Consider the following 25,194-nt stretch of genomic DNA (forward strand, 5'->3'; position numbering starts at 1 on the left):
AACCCTTTCTTTCTCAAAGTTTTAAAGTACAAATTTTCTTGTTTCTTCAAACTTGTTTTGTTCTAACTCATTTGTACTTGACTACCCCCCCCCCCCCTCTCTCTCTCTCTCTGTTACATTGTAATATTACTTTTCAATATTATTTCATTTAATTGTTCAGTTGTCTCTTCACAATTAATGTTTCAACTTCAATAATTCAGTGATTTTAGTTTAATTATCTTAATTTAATTTAATATTATTTTTTTAAAATAATTCAAAGTTTTCTTTACATTTATTTTGTTTCTTCTTTTAAAGTAAAAGCAAATATTTTCTTTTATTTAAGAGTCAACTATAGTTAATGTTTTTCAGACCTTTGTCAATTATGTTCTAGTTATGCTTTACTTGTGATCCTAAAGGACAAAGCTATGGTGACGTCCCCGGAGTATCAACCCTTTTTGATGGTTTTTCTTTTGGCGAATCTGGCCTCTTTCTGGTCTAATGCCATAACTTTCATGAGGAATTCGACACTTAAGATCCTATGCTTTGTGCCTTTCAACCCATGATGTCTGAAGTAAGAAACTTATTCATAAGAAACCCTTTAAAAGAGTATTAATAATCTAGTCAATTTAATTTTTGATTGTAAAACTTAAATGATTTTAGTTTTTTAAATTTAGTTCTTAAATTTTAAATTTTTTATATATAATTTACCTTTTACTAATTGTAATGTTTTTTAGGTAAATTATATTACCGTTCAAATAACGTGTAATGTTTTTGCAGAAAAGATGTCTTCCATTTTCATCCCACAGATAGCTGTTTCAAGTTCCTTCCCCCCCCCCCCCCCCCTTTGTAGTTCAAAATACTGGCCCTCTTTACTCTGGCCTAGTACACCCTTAGAGGCCTCTAGGTGCTTGTATATAAAGTAATTATGATAATTTTTTTTCAGAAGAAACCATAGAACATGAGTATTACTCCTTGGACGACTTTCCTACCCAAATCAACATGTAGAAAAAAAATTATTAGAAAAATTTACATTTTATTTGCATTGATTCTTAAACTGTGATTAAGCTTGTCATCATCATCAGGCGCATCTCTCTTTTTGACTGTTGAGTCCAGAGAATACGGACACCTTGTTCCTCCATGAATTTCTTTTTTTGGCAAGTGCTTCAGCTTCTCCCCATGTTAATTCCAAATCAAAGAGGTCCTTTTCAGTGCTCCGCCTCCAGGTCATTTTTGGTTGTCCCCGTTTACGTTTACCAGTGGTGGGGTTCCATTTTAAGCACTTTTTTGGAAACCTATTTTGTTCCATTCTGAGCACATGTCCTAGCCACCTTAGTCTTTTATATTTCACTTCTGCTTCAATACTATTGCACTTCGTCTTAGCATGCAGCTCAATGTTTGATATTTTGTTTGGCCAGAATATTTTGCAAATTCTTCTTAGGCAGCTATTGTGAAATGCATTAAGTTGATTTGTTTCAGTTTTCACAGTTCTCCAGCATTCAGCTCCATAAAGAAGAACTGATTTCACATTACTGTTGTAAAGTCTGATTTTTGTTTTCAGAGCAAGTTTCTTTGAATTCCAAATGTTGTGTAGACTGTTGAAAGCAACCCTAGCCTTATCAATCCTGGTCTTAATATCAGCTTTTGAGCCATTTTCGTTGCTGATAACACTCCCCAGATAGGTGAATTTGTTGCTTTGTGTCAATTGTTCACCATTTATTGTTATATTTTGATCAGGGTTTGTAGGTATATTCATAATTTCGGTCTTCTTGACATTGACAAAGAGCCCGACTTGTCCTGCATATTTGACTAGTCTATCTGTTTTAGCTTGTAGATGTTTGATTGTTTCTGAAATCAGTGCCAGGTCATCAGCAAAGTCCAGATCCTCTAGGTGTCCTAGTATGCCCAGCTGGAGACCACGTTTTTCGTCCTCTGTGGTTTTCTTCATCACCCAGTCAATGACTAATATAAATAGAATAGGTGATAAAATGCATCCCTGTCTAACTCCAGTGCTTATTCTAAAGAAATCAGATGTCTTATTGTTTCCAACTGAAACACAGGCTTGGAAGTTGTCATAGAATTTAGTTATCATAATTATCATCTTTTCAGGTATACCATAACTTCTTAGTATTTTCCAAAGTGTTTGTCTGTGTATGGAGTCAAAGGCCTTAGAGAAATCAACAAAATTTACATGGAGTGGCTTGTTAAATTCAACACATTGTTCAATAACCGTCCTAAGGGTGAAAATTTGGTCAACACAGCCCTTTCCAGCACGGAATCCAGCTTGTTCTTCCATTAGTTTATTGTCAATTTTCTCATCAATTCTGTTTAAAATAACTTTACATAGGACCTTGCTTGGGATAGAAAGCAGCATAATTCCTCTCCAATTATCACAATTGTTCAATTCTCCCTTCTTAGGTAGTTTTATGATTATACCTTTAGACCAGTCCGTTGGTATCTTTTCTTGCCTCCAAATTTTACCAAAGAGATCAGTTAGAGTCCTAGCAGAAAGATCTATGTCTGCCTTAAGCATTTCGGCAGTTATCAAGTCAGGTCCTGGTGCTTTGTCATTCTTTAGACTATGTATAGCAGCTTTAACTTCTTGAATAGTTGGTGGTCGTGTGTCTATGTCTATTTCATGTCCTGGTTCTGGTTCAGCAGTAATTTCTGGTTCAGGTCTGTTCAACACTTCTTCAAAATGTGATTTCCACCTTTCAGCAACTTCTTTTTCTGTAGTGAGTAATTTACCATCTTTAGCCCTGATAGTTTCACCACTCTTTTTGCTATATTTGCCACTTAATTGCTTGGTTATGTTGTATACTGTTTTCATGTTACCAAAGTCAGCTGCTCTTTGGGCCTTTTCAGCCAGATTGTCAATGTAATCTCTCTTGTCTTTCCTTGTGCACTTTTTGACTTCTTTGTCTTTAGCAGTATATTCAGCTTTTAAATTGCTCATGTCAGCCAAATGTTGAGCATTATGGATTTTGTTTTTGAGCTTCTTTCTCTCTTCTATTTTGATCCATGTTTCTTCAGAGATCCAGTCCTTTTTCTCTGGTTTCTTGTGTCCTAGGATTTCCTTAGCAGTAGATTGAAAGTTTTCTTTAATTGAAGTCCATGTGATCTCAGTCTCGTCATTTAGGTCCTCTAAGACTTGAAATCTATTTCTGAGTTTTAAGACAAATTCATTCTTTATCACAGGGTCCTTTAATCTTGAAGAATCATATTGTCTACCAATCTCACTCTTTTTATCATGGCCAGTACGCTTCAGCTTTAATTTAATCTTACTGACAACTAGTTCATGGTCACTAAATATGTCGGCTCCTCTGTAACTCCTACAGTCTTGCATTGACTTGACCCATTTTCTATTGATCATAATGTGGTCAATCATGTTTCTTGTTTGTCCATCAGGCGTTGTCCAGGTATATTTGTGAATGTTTTTGTGTTGGAATAGTGTACCTCCTACAACCATATCATTATTTAAACAGAATTCAATTAAAAGTTCTCCATTTTCATTTCTTGTACCTATACCAAAGTGTCCCATTGCGTTCTCCACTCCAGTCCTGTCAGTTCCTACTTTAGCATTCATATCTTCAAGAACTAGGCACATGTCATGTTTGGGTACTGAGTTTCTGATTGATTGCAGTTGATCATAAAACTCTTGTTTTACTTCTCCATCTTTGTCATTTGTTGGGGCGTAGCATTGGATAATAGTCAACTTGCAATGCCTTGATTGGAATCTAGCCTTAATTATTCTGTCTGATATAGGTTTCCAGTCTATTAGTGAATTGACATGTCGTTTTTGAATAATTATAGCAACACCATACATATGTTGGCTTTCATGACCAGAATAAAGTATTAGGTGGCCATCTTTGGTTGTAGTTTGTCCTTGTCCTGTCCATCTACATTCCGCAATTCCAAGTATTCCAATATTGTAACTTGTCATTTCTTTAACTACTTGGGCTGTTTTAGTTGACTCATACATTGTTCTAACATTCCAGGTTCCTATCTTACAGCTTTGCTTAGAACTTATTGGTCCTGTCATCAAGTTGATAGCTTCCTTTCGGATTTGACCATCATCTTTCATATTCTCAGTAAACTGAGCATCAGTTCCAACAGTTCTTGTTTCATGTACACCTCTGGCTGTGTGAAAGCCATAAGTGTTTGAGGTTCTGTGGGTGTTTTCGCTAACTGTTGGGATTTTTACAGGTAGGATAGTTAGTCCTACGCAAACCTTCCATATCCCTGGAAGGAAGGGTGACTGGTAAGGGGAGGGACGTCAATATCCCCCAGTACTTCAAGAAGTACCTCCTGCCCTGGATTAAGCTTGTAAAGATCTCGTAAATGGAGGATATTAATAGTTATTTCTCGCATCGTATTATAAACGGCTTTCCGCGGATATAGAATGTACAATTATAAGATTAAAACTAGTTTTTTTTAGCCCCGAGGTGCCGAAGGCACCGGTTAAAAAAAAAAATAAAAAAAAAACAAAAAAAAAACTGGTTTTAATCTTATGATTGTACATTTTTTATATTCGTAGAAAGCTGGATATAATTCGATGCTAGACATAGTTTTTTTCGAATTGATGAGAACCGGTTCATATCCACCGGATTCGAATGAATACGAGAAAAAAAAAATTACAGAAAGTTAAAGCTCCATGATATTTACTAAAAATATTGGGTATAGTCCCGATCGTGACAACTTTTCCCCCCTATTTCAAGGGCTCTAATCACCTAACCCAACTTAACCGAACTTAACCTACCATCTATCAAAAGCTTCTGTGAAAATACGACGAACTGCTCTTTAAGAGCCTGGTCACGAAAGGGACCATACCCAAAATATTCAATTAAATAAGACTTTGTAAAAACCCTTTCTAGGGAGCCCTTTTTAGTTTTTTTGGGATGTTTCTATGTAATTATAACCCTTTCCTTTCTAATTTTAATTCTCATTAATGATGATATGTTTTGATTTATACCTGATAAATAGTATTACCTATAAATTTTTATGATTGTATATATTAAAGAATAATATTAATCTTTCATTAACTTATCCTTAATAACTTCTCTGTGATATTATAATTAACTTAAATATAACATATGTATAATTTCAGAAAAAGATGACAATTTTGAAAGCGTCTGGACGTATTTTGAAGGTAATACCTACTTTCATAAAGAAACATATTAAATTGCTGCATATAACCGTAAATAAGTTTTTATTGTTCAAATTAATGCAAGTTATATGCAGTATAAAAGTTTTAGAATTGCGAAAGCATTGACCAAAAAAAAGGGATTGTGGCTAAAATAAAATTTATAAAATCTACAGATAGGATCTCAATTATCTTTTTATCTTTGTATAAGGTCAAAAATTTGAAACATGCGCCCTCCTTTTTATCCACACGACCCTGTTTTATTAGCATTTAAATACTTGTGAATAATTATTTGCTTTTAGAATACAAGATTTCTCTTGGAGAAGAACAAAGACTGGGACGGACCATTTTTCTTTATCCAAGGAGCAGACACCCAACTAGGGCTCATGTACAATTATGGATCCAATGGACAGGTCAGGTGACATGTTAGAACTTCCAGGAAGGGGGGTTTATTTTCAGCGACTTTAGAGAAGTTGTGAGGGTTGGATATTTATTAGAGGGTTTGTTATTATTTAGCATAAAAGAAGGAATAAACTAAAACTTTTTTCAATATCTGCTATATTAAAATTAAAAGTTTCCTAACTCAAACAATGGAAAATTTTATGCTTGAAGTTTTTATTCTTCACTAAGAACCAAATAATTGGGCAGATCCATTTTAGATGATTTTACCATAAATATAAAATGTAGATGATGGATGTATCTTTTAGTTACTATTTTACATTGTTAATTTTATATTAATCAGCACTAATGCAGCACAAGATCTCAAGAACTGTAATGGGGGGAAATATTGTTGAACCAAAAAAATATTCATCTACATTCAATATTAATTATTCATAGTACATTGTACAATCTTACTAAATGAATAACGAAGTCGCTAGTCTTAAAATTCGTATTTGCGTATTCATTTGGATCTCAGTGTAGTATTTGTATTTTTATGAAAATTTGTACCTATTGTTTTTACCTTGTAGGATGGCCACCAATACCCAGACTCAAATTGGGACCAGGAACTGGAGCTTTGCAGGATAGCTGTACAGGTACTTTTCACCGCAGCCTTAAATAAGAAGAGGGATACCATGGACAAATGTAAATATATCCACATGCAGTGCTCAGTTTTTTGATTGATTAGCCATAGTTTCTTAGGGTTTGGACCTAAGTAGTCATGAAGTAGGCTGAGACACTTTTGTATAGCCACTAGGGCTATCAAGCTCCACGTTCAAGCACATTATGACTTGACCCGCTATCTCATGACGGCTACTCATTATTACCTCACCCTCGCCTAGTATGGCAGGTGTCCCAAATTAAGTCACCGTAATGAATGACGCTCTCCGCAGAGAAGCTTGGGATAAGGGTAGTACTAATATTATGTACGTGACTAGTATCCAAACTTACTCAATAATCCCCTTCTTACACAACCAGGGGAAGTTGCGTGAATTTATTCAACTGAGAAATTCGAGTTGCCACATGGGGACTAGAACTCGAACTCTCATCACCGTAACTCAATGCGTTACCACTGAGCTACGACGCCCCTCAGTGCTCAGTCCATAGTAGTGCTTATGTCGGGTAGGGAGGGGACATTGGGCTGTTTTTTTACACTAGTCCCCAATATCTTATAATAACGTTTTCATATTCGTTGGCCTAGGGGACTTTTATTTGGTTGGTCTCTTTAGTGTCGAAACGTTCTTTGTAAATATAATGGGTTTATTTTTTAGAAAATGAATGCCATGGATCCGAAGCCAGCCTTTTTCATCGTTTGTGGCGACCTAGTGGACGCTTTCCCTGATAAATATCCTGATATTAGGTAGAATTACTTTTTTATTAGTAAATTGGAGAAGATAGAATAGCTTAGTAAAAGAATAGATGGGGCATAAGCTATACTTATATCTGCCTATGGCACGGGACCCTGTCCCGATTTTCTATTGGGTCTTTGAAATCAGCGTAAGATATATATAGCACAGCCGAGCTCCTACAAAAAATAAACGAAAAGGGTCTTCACCACTTGGGCCAGGTAGCCGTTTGGATTACACATCTATACTTTTAAACAATTATTGGGTAAAGGTCTGTTTTTGAAGTTGCTCTAATTTTTGGTGCTTTCCCTCAAAGTGACTGATTATCACAGAAACAACCCCCCCTCTCCCTAATTGGGGGGAAGGGTTAGGTACTTTTTTATTTTATACCTAACCTCCGCGGGACCACCATGTACCTACTAAAACCTATCCTGACCAATATCATGTTTTAAAGAACCAAATACTAACACCTTTATTTCAATTTATTTCAAAGTAAAAGGGGGTGTCCCAAGGGGTTGCGCGACACAGCACTTTGAGGAAAACCGTCCATTTGTCTAGATCTCGTCAAGAGGCTGACTACAAGAAGGTGTTCTCATCGCTGGACCCTGCCATCCCCCTGCTGTGTGTGTGCGGGAACCACGACATTGGCAACTCACCAACGCACCAAACTATACAGAGATATACGCAGAATTTCGGAGATGATTATTTCTACTTTGCATTTCAGGTCAGTTGCCATTCCTAAGCTTTTTTTGTTGTTTAAACTAAAGGGTTGTATATTCAGCACAAGATTCAGTCTCACATAAACGAACCCTTAAATAGTGGATGTAAATATTCTTTTTTTCTCCCCGAGGTAGTCATTTATTTCCCTGAGGTAGTCATTTTTTTCCCTGAGGTAACATTTTTATCCCCGAGGTAGTCATTTTTTTCCCCGAGCATGGCAACCGGTGAACAGAATCTCAGTTCTGCACCACAAGCCTTGCACGACTGAAGTTCCCATGTCTATACAGTCATATTTATATGAAAATCTGAGAAAATATATTTAGAAGATTTTTGAATTTTTTTTTGAAGATTTTAAATTTTTTTTGGTAGATTTTAGAATTTTTTATTAATTTGTTTGAATGAGAATGATATTCCTATCCATTTTTTTGTTTAATGATGAGCTATCGCTCCATCATTTATTCCCTCGGGCAAAAAATATGCATTCCTAAACAAAAAACTGGATAGGAATACCCCATTCACAGACTAGAAACATTACAACTTTTTACAATAGGATAAATGAAAATAAATTTCTTTACAAAAAAAAGGCAGTAGGTAGGTATTGTAAAAGGAAAACAACAATCAAAATGTAAGAGATTTAAGGAAGGAGGGCAATGTCCAAGTAAGATTAAGTATTGTCATACTGATATTTATTCCAGCATCGCTTCGAAACCGATTAATATTCGGTGGATTAGAACCGGTTCTTAGTCATACTGAAAAATTATGTATAGCATCGTATTATATCCAGTTTACTACGAATATAAAATGTACCTACAATCATAAACTGTTTTTAATCTTATATAATTGTACATTTTTATATCCACGGAAAGCTGTTTATAATACGGTGCGATAAATAACTATCATCTAATTTTAGGGAGTTTTCTTTATTGTTTTGAATTCTCAATTTTATGAAGACCATTCAAATGTACAAGACTTATATGAAGGTTTTTTTATTATTTTCTTAATTTCAATATGTTCAGTATTGCATATGATTTCTTTTATTAAAAAAGATATATTTTTTTTATTCATTTGATACGTAGTTTATTTTTATAAGGATATGGTTATTATCCATTTCTTTTATTCACATTTTAATATAATTTTTTTACGTACAGTATTATTATTTATGTAGAAATATACATACAGATTTATATGGAAATTTCTCTATATTTCACTTTCTACGTTTCTGTATTATTTTTTTTTGTATTATCCTCTTAGGATTTTTTTTTCAATTTTTTTTCATATTTGTTAAGTACCTAGGTACATTTTGAAACATCCTTGATCGCTAACATGGTTGCATTATAAAAAAACCCTTATTTAGCACATGAATCTTGGTTGAAAGAAGTATTGGATATGGAGGAGAGAAAGAAAGCCAAGCACACAATTATTTTCCATCATATTCCCTGGTTCCTGGAAAGGGTAGGTAGCCTGATGTAATGGCTTCGAGTCCGATTTATTCCAGCTTATACCAATAACGAAATTAATTCGGGGGAAAATCACGAAACTTATACGTCTTTTTCAGCTGTCGTTGGGGGGGAAACACATCGTAAAATTGACGACCTCTCCATTTGCCCCCCAAATATTATTTTAGATTTTTTTCGCTTGTTGGGTATACCTTATTCCTGGATTTATTCCCGCTGGATTAGAACCCGTTCAAGGCCAAACTATATAATCTAGTTCGGCCTTAGTGAATGATATCAACCGCACTTAAGGGGAGGGTATTTATTCTTGGGAGGGTTGTGGTACTCTCACCCAAAATAGATATAAACCTTTCCTAGACCTGTAAGAATCTACAATGTAAAGGAGAAGCAATTAGAGTAAAACACTAGAAGGAAAAAGTGTTAAATAACTGTATCCCCCCATCACAATGTCCTCATGTCGACTCTCAATTGGGTCATTGAAAATCAACCAATAGTAGTATGGTCATTGAAAATGGGAGGGAGGTAGTTATCTGTTGGGAAGCATATGACACAAACAGACATCCTGTTACTTTTGTACAAGGATGCAAATGTTGTAGGCTGACGAACCTGACCAGTATTTTAACATCAATTATGAACTAAGAATGGAGAAACTGAATCAATTTTACGACGCAGGTAAGTTTTAGTAGCGCAATTATTCTATAATTGGCCCATGTCATTGTTCATGTTCATCCATTCTATTGGCCAGTTCAGCCACTTTAATTCCTTTTTAAAAGCGAAGCTTTTCTATAATTAGGGTCGGTCCGTCCGTACGTCCGTAAAGGATAGCTTTTTTCGTTAATTTAGGCATGTTAAAATTGTCCTATCGATTTCAAACTTTGCATGGTGTTGCCTGTAGTAGTTAAGTACGATTTAGAAAGCGTAGCAACTCTAAAATCATTACCAGATTGTCCGTACTTCCATTTTAAACATGTTGATTTTTTTTACCTTTTTAACAACAAATTTTTATGTGATCTAATTATCCGATTGATCTGATTTTTAGTAAACTGATTCCTGGGACAATAAAGTACAATATTATAAGCGAAGCAACTCTATAATCAAGTACGATTTAGAAAGCGTAGCAACTATATAATCATTATAAGAATGTCCGTACGTTCATTTTAAACATGTTGATTTTTTTACTTTTTTAACAACAAATTTTTTTGTGCTCTAATCATCCGATTGATCTGATTTTTGGTATGTTTATTCCTGGCACAACAAAGTATAATGTTTCAAGCAAAGCAACTCTATAATCAAGTCCTAAAAATGTAAGTATGTCCATAAACATTATTCTGTATCAAGCAGTTTTTCAACAAATTTACTTACAATTTTGCTTTGACTCTTTTATACATTTATATTCTGATCATTCAGTTCTGACACTATACAAGTGTTAATGTCCTTTTGTCCTACCGTTTCAGTGCTTCCCTTTTATGGATGTTGTCATTCTTGTTATATTGTTTTTTTTTTGCTCAAAAGAATATGTATATATTTTTTAAGTATTGACCAACTTGGATGATATGAAAATAAATTGGATCATGGAAAGTAAACGAAGTAGCGGGTTTGGTCGTATTTTCACAGTACCTTTTTTTAGATTATTTTTGGTTAGGTATATATTAATGATTGCCCCTCAGGGTTAGAACGCAAATATATAGGTAAAAATAAAACAAAACCCGCTACTGCGTTTTGTTTTCATGATCCAATAAATTTAATTTAAATTGGCGAGCACCAGGGGGGAAGAAATCTATAATCCCTCCGTTCTTCTGAACATTGTATATAAACACTAACTTGTTTTTGTTTTGTTTTTAGGAATTAGAAAAATATTTTGTGGCCATTACCATAGAAATGCCGGTGGTTTCTTCAATGATTTAGAGGTTTGCCTTTAGTTCTTTATTGTTTTTTCAAATCAACAGTCGCAAGCTGGCCGCTTAACAGGGCCGTCCAATGGGTGGTGGTGTTAAAGTGGTGATTATTATCCTTCCTCCTTCAAAATTTTTAATTTTTACCACCCCTGCCCCTCAAATAAAAAAAAGTTTTTACGTTCTTGCCTATATGGTATAAAGATTACCCCCCAGGGGTGTATATTCTGCAAAATTGACCCTGCTAAAGGGGGGGGGGGGGTAAAAAATTTAAAACATGTGGTTGGGGGGGAAAATATAAAAATTAAGAGAACTGATACATTTTTTTCCATTTTTCTCCCCTCCTTCGTGTAAAAAACTAAAAGAATATGCAAGAGGGGGGATAATATGAATAAAGTTCTGTAAATATTTTTCCATTTTTTCCCCTTCCCCTTAAAATATTTTGCAGTCGGGGGAAAAATAAATCGTGTGCAGAATATACACCCCTGCATCCTTCAGGTAGTGGTAACCTCGGCTATTGGATGTCAAATAGGGCCAGATCAACATGGTATGCGAATAGTCAATGTAAAAGGTAACAAAGTTTTCAGGTATTAAAAAGGGATAAGACAATGGCCGATAAATTGATGTACATCCCCATTATGAAAATTGCCCCTTCTGTAGATTACAATTAATGGTTGAAACGTTTAGACATTCAACTTAATAATTCAACTAATCAAAATTCACAGGTCTCTTAAGTTGTCAAACCAACAAATAAGAAAACGTTATTATAAAACTTTGGGGACTAGTGTTATAAACAGTCCATTGTCCCCTCTCTCTCTCTATCTGGTAGCTTCTCTTTAGATGATTTCTTATTTTTTTGTACTACTAAGTGTAGAATAAAACCATTACAACAAACATACAAACATGAGAGAATGGTTATTTTAAATCCTTATACTAAAGTAACAGGATGTCTGTGTGTCTGTACCGAAGGATCTCGCTAACCGCTGAACCGATCGGGTTCTCCTTAACAGGGTAGCTTCTAATAGGTCCTGGGAAGGTTTATAACTATTTTCTTGGGGTGTGGGACATCCCCAACCCCCCCAAAAAATAAAAAATTAAAAATGAGGAGGAGCCTACAACCCCCCCCTCCAAAAAAAAAAATTCTCCTTAAGTGCTCCTAGAGGCCTCTAGGGGGCGTAGCCGCTAGTTGTATATAACTAACCAAGTATTTTTTCCCTATCACTTCGGATGTGAGTTTTAAGGCTTAAAAACAGTAGTAGAACGATAATATTAACTAAATATAAATATATAAAAAATTTTGGCTATGATTCTATTCAATAAGGGATACACATATTTAGTGTTTATTATCGTTCTACTACTGCTTTAAAGCCTTAAAACTCACACCTTTACGGAAATTTAGCACAAAGAACCTTCCCAATTTTTGAGAATAAAATAAGGATTTGTTTTTAAAAGCGAAGCTTTTCTGTAATTAGGGTCGGTCCGTCCGTCCGTCCGTAACGGATAGCTTTTTTCGTTAATTTAGGCATGTTAGAATTGTCCTATCGATTTCAAATTTTGCATGGTGATTTCTTTAGTAGTTAGGTACGATTTAGAAGGCGTAGCAACTCTATAATCATTACCAAAATTTCCGTGCGTTCATTTTAAACATGTTGATTTTTTTACTTTTTTAACAACAAGGGGGGGGGGCGTAATGACATTTATTCGTAATCCGTGAGCAAAATGGTCTAAAAATTTAGCTAGATCCTTCAAACTTTGTATATAAGCCTAGTCCTATAGGTATTACATCTAAACGGCAAAAAAATCCAAAAATTTTTATTTTAAGGTTAGGTTAGGTAAGAAAAACCCTGCGGAAATGGGGGTTTTAGGCTTTTTTGGTCTATTTTGATGTGGAAACTTACCTTAAATTGTTTTTTCTAAGGGTTATAACTTAAATACACTGTATCTATTCATATGGACATTATTTAAGATGATTCAGCAAGTCAGGGACCGGCCCCAGGGGGCTAGGTGGGTGGCCCGCAGGGGTTAAGTGCACTTTTCCCAATACATATGTTGTGATACATCTAATCATAGGTTTTTTAGGTCAAGGAACTCAAATTTAGAGCTAATATAAGCATTAGACTATTCTGAAGCTAGCCCCATCGGGCTAGGTTGGTGGCCCGCAGGGGTTAAGTTCATTTTTTCCAATATATATCTTGTCATATATCAAAATATAGGGTTTTTAGGTCAAGAAACTCAAATTCTGAGTGAGAAATAACATTAGACTAACCTGAAGCTAACCCCCCCGGGCTAGGTTGGTTTTCTGCAGGGCTTAAGAGCATTTACCTAACCTAACCTAGAAAGTTACTTATATTTTTACATGTCTTTCTTGAATAAGCTTTGTCTATTAATGAGGACTTTATTTAAGATAATCCAGCAAGTTGGGAACCGACCCCAGCGGGCTAGGTTGGTGGCCCGCAGGGGTTAAGTGCATTTTTCCAAAATATATGTTGTGATAATCTAATTATAAGTTTTTTAGGTCAGTTAACTCAAATTCAGAGCTAGAATTAGCATAAGACTAATCTGAAGCTAGCCCCAGCGGGCTAGGTCGGTGGCCCGCAGGGGTTAAATGCATTATTTTCCAATATACAACTTGTTATATATCAAAATATAGGTTTTTAAGGTCAAGAAACTCAAATTCAGAGCTAAAATTAGCATAAGACGTACCTGAAGCTTAACCCCGCGGGCTAGGTAGATCTTCTGCAGGGCTTAAGTGCATTTTACCTAACCTAACCTAGAAACTTATTTATTTTTTTATTTTTTCCTTGAATGATCTGTGTCTATGAATGAGGACATTCTTTTAGATAATCCAGCAAGTTGGGGACCTCCTTGGGTCAGCCTCCTGTATGAAGAATCTTTTAAATGATGGCTTAAGGACTGAAAAATGCATTTAACCCCTGCGGGCCACCCACCTAGCCTGCTGGGGTTGGTCCCTGACTTGCTTGATCATCTTAAATAATATTCTCATAAATAGACACAGATTATTCCAGAAAAAAAACCCTAAAAAACAAGTAAGGTTCCAGGTTAGGTTAGGTAAAATGCACTTAAGACTTGCAGGCAACCCACCTAGCCCGCCGGGGATAGCTTCATAGTTTGATACTTTTATTAGCTGTAAATTTGAGTTTCTTGACCTTAAAAAACTATAATTTGGTGTATAATAACACATACTTTTATGCATTTAACCCCTGCGGGCCACCCACCTAGCCCGCTGGGATCGGTCTTCGACTTGCTGGATCATCTGAAATAAGCTCTCATGAATGTAGTTTATTTGAGAAACAAAACCTAAAAAAAAAATATCGAATGTAAGTTTCTAGGTTAGGTTAGGTAAAATGCACTTAAGCCCTGTGGGCAACCCAACTAGCCCGCTGGGGTTAGCTTCAGATTATTCTAATGCTTATTTTAGCTCTGAATTTGAGTTCATGACCTTAAAAACCTATATTTTGATATATCACAAGATATATTTTGGAAAATAATGCACTTAACCCCAGCAGGCCAACAACCGAGCCCGCTGGGGCTAGCTTCAGATTAGTCGTTCCGCGACTTGCTGGATCATTTTAAATAAAGTCCTCATTAATAGAGACAGTTTATTCAAGAAAAAAACCTGTAAAATATAAGTAAGTTTCTAGGTTAGGTTAGGTAAATGCTCTTAAGCCCTGCAGAAAACCAACCTAGCCCGGAGGGTTAGCTTCAGGTTAGTCTAATGCTAATTTTCGCTCAGAATTTGAGTTTCTTGACCTAAAAAATCTATATTTTGATATATAACAAGATATATATTGGAAAAAATGCACTTAGCCCCTGCAGGCCACTAACCTAGCCCGCTGGGGCTAGCTTTAGAATAGTTTAATGCTTATTTTATCTCTAAATTTGAGTTCCTTGTCCTAAAAAACCTATGATTAGATGTATCACAACATATGTATTGGGAAAAATGCACTTAACCCCTTGCGGGCCACCCACCTAGCCCCCTGGGGTCGGTCCCTGACTTGCTGAATCATCTTAAATAATGTCCATATGAATAGATACAGTGTATTTCGGCAGGGTTTTTCTTACCTAACCTAACCTTAAAATAAAAATTTTTGGATTTTTTGCCATTTAGATGTAATACCTATAGGACTAGGCTTATATACCAAGTTTGAAGGGTCTAGCTAAATTTTTAGACCATTTTGCTCACGGATTACGAATAAATGTCATTACGCCCCCCCCCCCCCCTTTGTATGTGATCTAATCATCCGATTGATCTGATTTTTGGTATATTGATTCCTGGGACAACAAAGTATAATGTAATAAGCGAAGCAACTCTATAATCAAGTCCTAAATATGTAAGTATGTCCATAAACATTATCCTGTATAAAGCAGTTTTAACAAATTTACTTACAATTTTGCTTCGACTCTTATACATTTTTTTATACATTTCTGACACTATATTTCCGTTTGTCCTACCGTTTCAGTGCTTCGCTTTTATGGATGTTGTCATCCTTGTTTTTTCAGAGGACAGTATCGAACATCAGTATTATGCATTGATGGATTTTCCTACAAATGTGAAACTTTAGAGAAATTTACAAAAAAATATAACAATACACCTCAACAAATTTAGTCACAGATTAGTTATTTATCGCATCGTTTTATAAACATCTTTCCGTGATATAAAAATGTATTATTATAAGAGACCAGTTTTTTAGCCTCGAGATACCGAAGACACATGCTAAAAAAACTGGGTTTTATGTTATGATTTTACATTTTTATATTCGTAGAAAACTGGATATAATACGATAAGTACTTTACATCATTTTTATGAATGACTAAGAACCGGTTAAGTTCTAATTAATTTTATGTTTTTTTTAAATACTACTTCTAAAATGTAGTCTATTTATTACATAAACAATTTCAAAGCAAAATTTAAATAAAAAGTGCCATTAAGTGTTAGATATAGTCTTCATTAGAAAAAAAAATCAAGTTCTCTAGAATGTGCTTCCAATATATAATCTAGGGCTGGGCCGGATATCCGACCATTTTCGATATCCGGCCGGTTACCGGATATTGAAACTATTCGGATAACGGATATCCGGCTGATTTTTACAGCCTCTATCCGGATATCTGGTAATTTGCAATATATCGAGCGGTGGCCAGATATCTGGCTGGATACCGGATATTTAAACTATCCGGATACCGGATATTTAAACTATCCGGATACCGGATATCCGGTATCCGGCCAAAAAAGTATCCGGCCCAACCCTAATATAATCATTGTATTTGTGATAAATTGATATGTAAAAAGCATTTATTATTATTATTGTATAAAAAAGACTAATGATTCAACAAAATGTGATCATAAATATCAAAGTTTATTTAAATAGAATTGTTGCTATTATAATATATAAATATTTAATAAAAGAATTTTCAGATATTTAATATAATGATACTTTAGTTAATAAAAATAATATAAAGATAAAATGAATTCTCTATCTGGACCTCTGTTAAGGTTAGTAATAAAAATCTGATGTACAATAAAAGACGATTTAGGATTTTTTGAGAAATAATGTATGCTACATGCAATAATGGTTGGCAATCATTAAGATTATAGCATAAAAATAATGGGATCTACTGCAGTTCGCGGTAAAATATTGCTGGTAACGAATATTGCCAAAAATCTATGAATTTTAAAGGCTGCTAGCTGCCAAACGGCTGAACTTATAGATCATGCCCGCACACTGTTTTAAGCGGCATAAGAAGGCCTACAAAAGAATCTGGAATAGCCAAGATCCAATGATGCACAGGGAAAGCTTCACTGAAGAAAAAACGCGTAAAATAGGCCTTTTTCGCACATTTCTCTGCACTGTGAGATAATTATGTATTATTGATTTATGGCTATTCCAGATTATTTGTAGGCCTTCTTATGCCGTTTAAAACAGTGTGCGGGTATGATATGTACGTTCAGCTGTTTGGCAGTTAGCAGCCTTTAAAATTCATAGATTTTTGGCAATATTTGTTACCAGCAATATTTTACCGTGAACTGCAGTAGATCCAAATAATGGTTATAAGATTGTTGGGAGGGATGTAACAATGGACGATTAATTAATCTATTTTCTCGTATTCATTCGAATCCGGTGGATAGGAACCGGTTCTCATCCATACGAAAAAAACTATGTCTAGCATCGTATTATATCCAGCTTTCTACGAATATAGAAATGTACAATCATAAGATAAAAACCAGTTTTTTAGCCCGTGCCTTCGGCATCTCGGGGGCTAAAAAAACTTGTTTTGATCTTATAATTGTACATTCTATATCCGCGGAAAGCTGTTTATAATACGCGACGAAAGAAATAACTATTCCAATTATGAAAAACAAGATTAGCCCCCATTGAGATTATGATTATTTGTGAAAAAGTTTGGAGACTGTTGCTTTGTGCATCTCATTTGTATACCTAGTCTTTATACCGACGAATTCCATAATTTTAGTAAGCAGTATAATATATTACAGTACATCCTACACCCTCTTCAGTTCTCGTAAACAAGAAAATGCTAAGTTTTACAAGTATAATTTAGAGTTCAATGTCTCTTCCCTCCCGGTACTAAGGGGGAGGTAGGCTGTGCTAAAATTCCGTAGAGGTGTGAGTTTTAAGGCTTAAAATCAATAGTATAATGATAATATTCACTAAATATGTGTATTGTGTATTTTTAAAGTTAATATACATTTTATCGTTCTACTAATGATTTTAACCCTTAAAACTCACACCTTTACGGAATTTTAGCACAACCTGTTTTCCTCTTTTACCAGGAAAAAAAACTAAGCTTGACATTTGTTAATCTAACAGTCCTGCCAGTTTTAAAGATAAAATTTGAAACAAAGACAATAATCAAACAACTTCCTGTTTCCCAAATTCTAGGTCAAATTTTAAGTTTAATGTCTCCCTACCTACTTCCCTGTAAAAAAATAGTCTGGCCGTTTTATAGATCTTACTGGAGAAAAAGACAACAGTCCCATATTTTAGGTCCAACTTTAAACTCAGTGTCCCCCTTTCTACGTTTATTTATACAAGTAGTTCAGCCGTTTTATAGATCTTACTGGACACAAAGACAACAGACACGCATCTTACTATTTACCATATTCTAGGACTAATTTTAAGTTCAGTGACCCCCTACTTCGTCCCTGTACCAAAAAAAGTACGGCCGTTTTATACATTTTTTTTTGATTCAAAGACATATCTTACTATTTCCCATATTTTAGGTCAAAGCCAACAATTCTGGACAAGTCACTTAGTCGTGGTAAACAGGTGAATACTTTGCTGGTGGAGCAGCTACCATACAACTAAAAACAAGGTGTTGGTTGTCTGCTTTGGTCTTGGGCAATCTAAAAACATTTTGTAAAAAGCAGAGAGGGACTAGAAAGTAGCCTAAAACCATTCAGAGACTTAAATCCGAAAATAAAATAGCCTATAACCTAGGGTTGGCAATCTGGATCCAGAATCCGCCCAATTTTCGGCCAATTTTGGATTCCGGATCCTGAATCCGTTTTTAAATAGCGGATTCCGGATTCTTATTTGGAAGGCTAAAATTAGCGCCTTGAGTTTTTTTTTCAAATACTCCTCTTTGAAGGCAAAGATTTTCATCAGTATATATAACATCTTTTTAAATCTGGTTCGATAGATAACACCAAGAACATTGATATTTAGGACATATGTAGCACTTAATTTTTAAAAAAAATTAAAAATCCTTTTAGAATATTGCTAGAATCCGGAATCCGAATCCGGAATCCGCCAAAAATAAGAATCTGGAATCCGCAAGGAATCCGCCACTTTTTTTGACGGATTCTTTAAGAATCCGAATCCGGTCCAAAAATTCGACGGATTGCCATCACTACATAACCATTACAGTGCCTATGTAAAGTTTACCTAAAATAGAGAACCTAAGCGTTTCAATAGTTCTTGATATTTATAGCTTCAGACAAAAAACACTTACTACTTTATTGTGTAACTAGTGGCTTCGCCCCAAGAGGTTTGATTAAACAAATTTTTCGTAATTTAGATTTAAAAAATAAATCAAAAAAAAATTTTCTTTGTGGGGGGGAGGGGAAATTTTTTTTGGAGGGGGGGGTTATCGACCTTCTATTTTAATTTTAGTTTAAAAAAAAAAAAAAAAATTTTTTAGGGGGGGATTTTTCATTTTTGTTGGGGTTAGGGGTGTCCTACCCCCCAAGAAAATAGTTATAAACCTTCCCGGGACCTATGAGAAGCTACCCTGTAAAGGAGAACCCGATCGGTTCAGCAGTTAGCGAGATCCTTCGCTACAAACAAACAAACAGACAGACAAACAGACAAACAAACAGACAGACATCGTTCTACTTTGTATTATAGATAGGATAACGTAATCCAAGTGGTAAGAAAACTATGAAACATTACAAACAAAATTATAGGTATTTTTTTTCATTAAAATGCTATTTTTTTAGGAGACAAGTTTGGCCGCATTTTCTCTTTTATTCAGTGAAATAGTTCAATATTGCCAGGTAATACAAAATTTTCAAATTTTTCTTAACATTTTGTTACGGCCTGGTTAGTTTGAAATTAAGTGTTGTGTAGGTAGTAATGATGTTTTAATAACTTAGATGAATACCTAAGATATTCTGTTTTGAAAATTCCGGCCCCTTTTTTGATTCACTCTATATTATGTAAGGGGGTTATTTGAGGGAATCTTTCTGATGGTGAAATATGAAAAAAAAAAAAAATAATGATGTGAAAGGGGTGGTTGCACGAAGTGCATTTTAAATTGAATTTAGTGAACTGCATATTTTTTTCTGTTCAATAGTTTAAACTACATCTTTAGGACATTTATTTGAAAGAATTTAAATTTTTTACAAGGTAGTTCCAAAAATTATGTTTTGGTATATATGCAACTTATATGGCTGTCCTGTTTTCACAAAAACAGCATGCTGACTATTTTGGTGGTGCAATATTGATTGCTATCTATTGTGATACACAATTATAATATATGTTCGATGGTATTCTTGTAACTTTGGCTTGCTATCAAACTTTTCAAATGCACTTCATGCAACTATCCCTTTTTTAAGTCACGTTCCAGCACAGTGCCAGAGCTGCAGGCTAAGCTCCATGACCTTGGTTGGCAGGTATTTAACTATTTTTTATTACAATTATTCTTATAGAATGCATAATGATTAGGGTTGGGCCGGATACTTATTTGGTCGGATACCGGATATCCGGTATCCGGATAGTTTCAATATCTGGTATCCGAACGGATACCTGACCAACGCTTGATAACCGGTATCCGGATAGTTTTAATATCCGGTAACCGGCCGGATATCGAAAATGGCCGGATATCCGGCCCATCCCTAATAATGATTCCTGTAACAGTTAAGTACGATTAAGAAAGCATAGCATCTTTATAATTGTTACCAGAAAGTCCGTACACGTCCATTTAAATCATTCTGATATTAAAATTTTGACAACATTTTTTTATATGATATATTTATCCTATTAATCTATTTTTTGAAATAATGATTCCTAATACAAGAAGGTACAATATTAAAGTCTATAATTAAATCCTAAATATGATATTATGCCCTTATTCAGTATCCCGTGTTCATGCAATTATGTACAATTTTGTTTAGACTTACAAATTAATGTTCTGCTCATAAAGTTCTGACACTCTACAAGTGTTTATATTCGTTTGTCATATTGTCTGATTTTGGAGCTTCGCTTTTATGGACGTTGTCATCCCTGTTCTATTGTAGGTTGGAGCGAGGATTCTAGATTTGCATTTTATCCGTGACAGAGCGGCCAAGCGGGAGCTTAAGCTGTTGAATGCTCTTCTCATGGTGAAATCCACCCTTTGGAAGGTAAACACTGGTTTATAAGGTTCATCCGTTAGTTTTTGGTTCGAATTTCAGCCCAAACAGAATTAAAAACTAAAGGTGGTTAAAGATTTTACTACTGCTGTTATAATATAAGATTATTTAAATAATTTAAACAATAACATACTGTTTATTGTCTTAAAACATTTATTTAGTATTATAGACCTTTAAAAGCCTGTTACCAACAAAAATGCTAAACATCATCCCTCTCGAAACCCAATTAAAATTCAACTTGTTTTCCAATGGTTAAAGATAACGAAAATGGTTAAATGAGTTTATAAACTTTGGTGATCTTTATTTTTTTTATTTCACTGTCCCCTTACTTACTGATAATAAGAGACTACATTTTTCAAAATAAAGTATTTAATATTTATGTTTTTATTGTTCGAAAAACTCTATAATTCGAAATTCTGTCAATCACAAAATTGGGGATACGTGATTTTCTCGGCTCCTATAAAAGACAGAAGGCTGAAATTTTCAGGGATTAAATATGTTAATATTCTTCATATTTTCACCGAGCTTTATTAAGATTCATCAATTAAATTGGGTGCTAGATCGATTCCTACATTTTTAAGTTTTAATGATTTTCTTAACTCCTATTCAAGATAGACGGCGGAAATTTTCAGGGATTAAATACCTTAATATTCTGCATAGGTACTTATATTAAGTTTTATTGAGATTTGCCGATTGGTCGGGGGCTAGTTCGATTCTTAGATTTTTTAATTTTCATGATTTCCTTTACTCCTATTAATTTGAGATAAACGGCTAACATTTTTAGGGATTAAATAGGTTAAGAATTTACATATCCCCACAAAATTTCATTAATATTTGCTTATTGGTTGAGGTGCTAGATCGATTCCTAGATTTTCACATTATTTATCTTACAAGGTTTCGTGATTTTTTTTAGTTTTATGTATTTATGAAACTTTTCTCAAGTTAATTTTTTCCGGATATTTATCCATGATTTTTTAGCTTCGCTACTTATGGATGTTGTCATCCTTGTTTTAGGTGTTATTTGGTAAAGAAGCAGATAAGCTTGAGCATGCTAATGATGATGAAAGAACGTATTATATCATTGAGAAAGATCCTCTTGTCAATTCATTCATCTCAGTACCAAAAGACAAAGGTTTGGGTCTTTTTTTGCGTAGCGAAGCTTCTCTATAAACACTTTGTATGTTGGTCTGTCCGTCCGTCCGTTACGCGATGGGGGAAATGTTATTTTCTCGGCTTCTATTTAGGACAAGAAGTCGAAACAATGCGCATCCAGTATAAAATTTACATGGTCCGTCTGTCTTTCATCGAAAGAGACAATCGTAAGTGATTCAAATAAGCGGAAGTGATTGCACACTTGTTTTAGGCAAAGTCAATTGCTGAGCTGGATCTTTAAATCATTTCAATGGTGCGCCAAATCGGGGTGAGCCAACTTTCCACCAATGAGAGCACAGCATTTTACGAAATGCCGCGCTGTGATTGGCTGAAATTCGGCGCACCCCGATTTGGCGCACCATTAAAATGATTTACAGATCCAGCTCTAAAGTTTTTTTTTATTTTACATATCAGGAGGGAGAGAACAATAGCAAACAGATTGATTTATATTCTAACCAACCGCCTAAAATTTTCTCATAATAATAATAGGGAAGATTTCCATGATATCTCAATTTTTTTCAGATTAAAACTGTATAATCTACTTATCTACTTACTAAAATAAAGTAAAACCCCCCTCCCCAATGTTCATATGTTTTGTTATGCAAGTTCCCCCTGCAAACTTTACTGTCCATTTTTCAGGTCATTTGAACTGCGCCTCTTTTGTTGCTGGTATAATTGAGGCTGTACTGGATGGGGCCAACTTTCCGGTCAAAGTGTCAGCTCATTGGCATAAGGTACCTAATCCTAAACGAAGGTTTTTAATGCTTTTTTTTCGCGGATATTCTAGAACAATAATTTGTCCGCCCGTTTAAACGTTTAATATGAATACACAGATAGATTTATTATTACTTGGATCTTACACCAGATTTTCAAGTTTTCAAATAAATAAAAATGAATCGCCTCTTCCCCTCCCTTTACCACCTCCCCTTCCCCTCCCTTTACCACCTCTCCTTCCCCTCCCTTTACCACCCCCCCTTCCCCTCCCTTTACCACCTTCCCTTCCCCTCCCTTTACCACCTCCCCTTCCCCGATCTTTACCACCTCCTCCTCCCCTCCCTTTACCACCTCCCCTTCTGAACGGATTGACCGGAGAAATATCAACCTAAATTGTTTCCCCCTGTCACAATTTCCATTAATACATAGTGACAGACAGACAGACAGACATCCTGTTAATTCTGTAACTTATATACTAGTGTGTTTTTTTTATGAGAACTTTTTTGAAAGCAATTTTACCCCACTTATAGTTATCAGAATTTAATGATTAATGGCTTATTTTCTTCGTTTTTTAAGGGAAATTATGAAACAACCAAAAAAAATGACAGTTTTTGTTGAAAAAGTACAGTAAAGTTGAAAATTAAAAACTTAGGTGTCAACATCTAAAAATGGTTTTAGCGCATTTTTCTTATGTTCAAATATTCTACCTTTTGCAAGAATGGCTGCAAAACGCTTCAAAGTTAAGATATAGAGCTATAAATTTATACAGATACTATTGGGGACATGTACTAGAATAGGTCAAAGTTTGAAGGCCATATCTCAATCAGGGAGAAAGTTCTGGCCCCCCAAAGTCGACTACTGAAAATCCAATTTTGAGCATAAGAAAAATGCGCTAAAACCATTTTTAGATGTTGTCACCTAAGTTTTTAATTTTCAACTTTACTGTACTTTTTCAACAAAAACTGTAATTTTTTTTGGTTGTTTCATAATTTCCCTTAAAAAACGAAGAAAATAAGCCATTAATCATATAATCATATAATGTTTTATAATCGGACAATAGCAATTTTAAACTTGTAAAGCTTCGCCTTTATTGATGTTTTCATCCTCATGTGATTAGAGTAAAACACTAGAGAGGGAAGGGGTTAAATAAGTGTATTTCCCTATCCCAATAACCTTGTGCCGACTCTCAATTGGGTCTTTGAAAATCAACCAATGGTGTCGAGAATATTAAGACAGTCAAGTAGCAGAAAACATTTAGCTAGCAGACGAAAAAGGTCCTTGGAAAGAGGATGAGGCTTTATAAGTATTGTATAGTGTATGTGCATCTATACTATAGATCTGAGCTGGATCTTTAAATCAATTTAGTGGTGAGCCAGATCGGGGTGAGCCAACTTTCCACCAATGAGAGCACAGCATTTTATGAAATGCCGCGCTGTGATTGGCTGAAATTCGGCGCACCCCGATCTGGCTCACTACTAAAATGATTTAAAGATCCAGCTCTGTTCTCATTTTCAGGGAACTACCTTCATGGTTAAGTTTGATGAGTCTGTGATCGCCAGAGACAAGGCCGGTGATTAACCAGAACTGTACAATGCTTCGCTTCTAGCTAAATAGCTTAAAAACTTGTAATGTTATTAAAAATTTTTGCCAACAATGTAATCGTTTTACAAGAAAATGAATACCTAAGTATCTTTGAAAATATGAATTTTGATTTTCATAAAATACACAAAGAATATTGATTTTATTTTACAAAGAAATATAAATATTTGATTTTTTACAAAGAAGAAATTCAATGTAGTTTTCTATTTTCTGATATTTTATTTGAATGTAATCAGTCATTCATGTCTAATCTAATCATTGGACAAGTTAAATAATATCAATTTTCTTTATTATTGTGTATTTAATTTTGTTATTGCGCATTTTTAGTATTATTGCTATATTTCATATTGCTTTATTGCGCCATTCTTGCAAATGCGCAACTAAAATTAAAATATTCTACTAGCAATAGATAAAAAGACTCTTGCATTATTACATATATCCTTGTCTGGTGGCTACGCCCCTACTATTTATACTTCTGAATAAATCATCCTTAATCGTTAATTGCACATTTAAATCTTAGAAGTAGTTCTTAATATTATAGAAGCCGATTGAATCATCAAATAAAACTAAGATTAAATTTTTACTGCAGCGAAAACTGTACATACATTCATATTTGAAAGTTAATTATAAAAATCATTAAATAAAATTAAAGCTTGATCATTCCTTAAAAAAATATAAAATATGTATTTCAGAGTATCTAAAATGTCTGGTAACTTAGATATAAGCTATACGCCAAATTACTTTTCCATCGAGGATATCTTAGTGACCCAAGAACGTATTCCTATAATCACCCAGGTAGTAAATTATATTTTTTTACAGTTCTTCACCCATAGCCTTTAAGGTTTTTTTTCTGGGATCTAAAGGGATAAGA

At 34.6% G+C, this 25,194-nt stretch overlaps 4 protein-coding genes and 1 long non-coding RNA gene across 18 annotated transcripts in view; all 5 read left to right on the top strand.

Annotated features, from left to right (window-relative positions):
- LOC145318525 (serine/threonine-protein phosphatase CPPED1-like) overlaps window positions 1-5,088 on the top strand; it is an 18,323-nt gene extending 13,235 nt beyond the window's left edge. The window contains exons 11-14 of one of the 5 annotated variants that reach the window (XM_080159836.1): window positions 923-1,037; window positions 4,293-4,313; window positions 4,617-4,653; window positions 4,829-5,088. In XM_080159836.1, coding sequence (XP_080015962.1) covers window positions 923-984 — 62 coding nt within the window. In that variant the 3' untranslated portion in view covers window positions 985-1,037; window positions 4,293-4,313; window positions 4,617-4,653; window positions 4,829-5,088. Of the gene's footprint in view, window positions 1-922; window positions 1,048-4,292 lie in introns of all 5 variants that reach the window. The other 4 variants (XM_080159835.1, XM_080159834.1, XM_080159833.1 and 1 more) reach the window with 4 other exon arrangements.
- On the top strand, window positions 5,082-16,404 carry LOC145318526 (serine/threonine-protein phosphatase CPPED1-like). 6 transcript variants are annotated; one of them, XR_013879369.1, is made up of 12 exons: window positions 5,087-5,125; window positions 5,422-5,532; window positions 6,088-6,153; window positions 6,829-6,917; window positions 7,462-7,627; window positions 8,534-8,603; window positions 8,978-9,075; window positions 9,674-9,749; window positions 10,920-10,984; window positions 11,468-11,540; window positions 15,491-15,653; window positions 15,754-16,404. XR_013879369.1 is itself a non-coding variant. In XM_080159839.1 (11 exons), the coding sequence occupies exons 1-11, from the start codon at window positions 5,090-5,092 to the stop codon at window positions 15,550-15,552; spliced, it is 912 nt and encodes a 303-aa protein (XP_080015965.1). In that variant the 5' UTR covers window positions 5,082-5,089; the 3' UTR covers window positions 15,553-16,404. The 6 variants fall into 6 exon arrangements, 3 of the variants coding, with proteins under 3 accessions (XP_080015965.1, XP_080015968.1, XP_080015966.1); XR_013879370.1 differs by having other exon boundaries at window positions 15,491-15,640; XM_080159839.1 differs by having other exon boundaries at window positions 5,082-5,125; window positions 15,491-16,404.
- Window positions 7,638-8,235, top strand: LOC145318530 (uncharacterized). The gene is made up of 2 exons (XR_013879376.1): window positions 7,638-7,753; window positions 7,816-8,235. It is a non-coding gene; the product is annotated as an uncharacterized LOC145318530 (long non-coding RNA).
- On the top strand, window positions 16,384-25,015 carry Trs31 (trafficking protein particle complex subunit 31). The gene is made up of 8 exons (XM_080159844.1): window positions 16,384-16,481; window positions 18,228-18,273; window positions 19,446-19,502; window positions 20,064-20,120; window positions 20,745-20,849; window positions 21,873-21,990; window positions 22,650-22,744; window positions 24,240-25,015. Exons 1-8 carry the CDS (start codon window positions 16,453-16,455, stop codon window positions 24,300-24,302), a joined length of 570 nt encoding a protein of 189 aa, XP_080015970.1. The 5' UTR covers window positions 16,384-16,452; the 3' UTR covers window positions 24,303-25,015.
- The window catches only part of Psf3 (DNA replication complex GINS protein Psf3), a 6,279-nt gene continuing 6,094 nt past the window's right edge, over window positions 25,010-25,194 (top strand). For all 5 annotated transcript variants that reach the window (XR_013879372.1, XR_013879373.1, XR_013879374.1 and 2 more), the window contains exon 1: window positions 25,010-25,118. Coding sequence is in view for 1 of the 5 variants with exons in the window: in XM_080159843.1 (XP_080015969.1) it covers window positions 25,026-25,118 (93 nt within the window). In the remaining 4 variants the exon portion in view is untranslated. The remainder of the gene's footprint in view (window positions 25,119-25,194) is intronic.

Source organism: Acartia tonsa, chromosome 5 (assembly GCF_053477335.1).
Source record: "Acartia tonsa isolate MP-2025a chromosome 5, ASM5347733v1, whole genome shotgun sequence".
NCBI classification, from domain to species: Eukaryota; Metazoa; Arthropoda; class Copepoda; order Calanoida; family Acartiidae; genus Acartia; species Acartia tonsa.

Excerpts from the sequence above, each read along its gene's own strand:
- LOC145318526 (XM_080159839.1), top strand. The coding sequence starts at position 5,090 with ATGACAATTTTGAAAGCGTCTGGACGTATTTTGAAG. Across the intron at positions 6,918-7,461 it reads GATAAATATCCTGATATTAG|ATCTCGTCAAGAGGCTGACT; the intron begins GTAGAATTACTT and ends CCATTTGTCTAG. Across the intron at positions 9,750-10,919 it reads GAATCAATTTTACGACGCAG|GAATTAGAAAAATATTTTGT; the intron begins GTAAGTTTTAGT and ends TTTTGTTTTTAG.
- Trs31 (XM_080159844.1), top strand. The coding sequence starts at position 16,453 with ATGAATTCTCTATCTGGACCTCTGTTAAG. Across the intron at positions 20,121-20,744 it reads TCCATGACCTTGGTTGGCAG|GTTGGAGCGAGGATTCTAGA; the intron begins GTATTTAACTAT and ends GTTCTATTGTAG. Across the intron at positions 20,850-21,872 it reads TGAAATCCACCCTTTGGAAG|GTGTTATTTGGTAAAGAAGC; the intron begins GTAAACACTGGT and ends TCCTTGTTTTAG.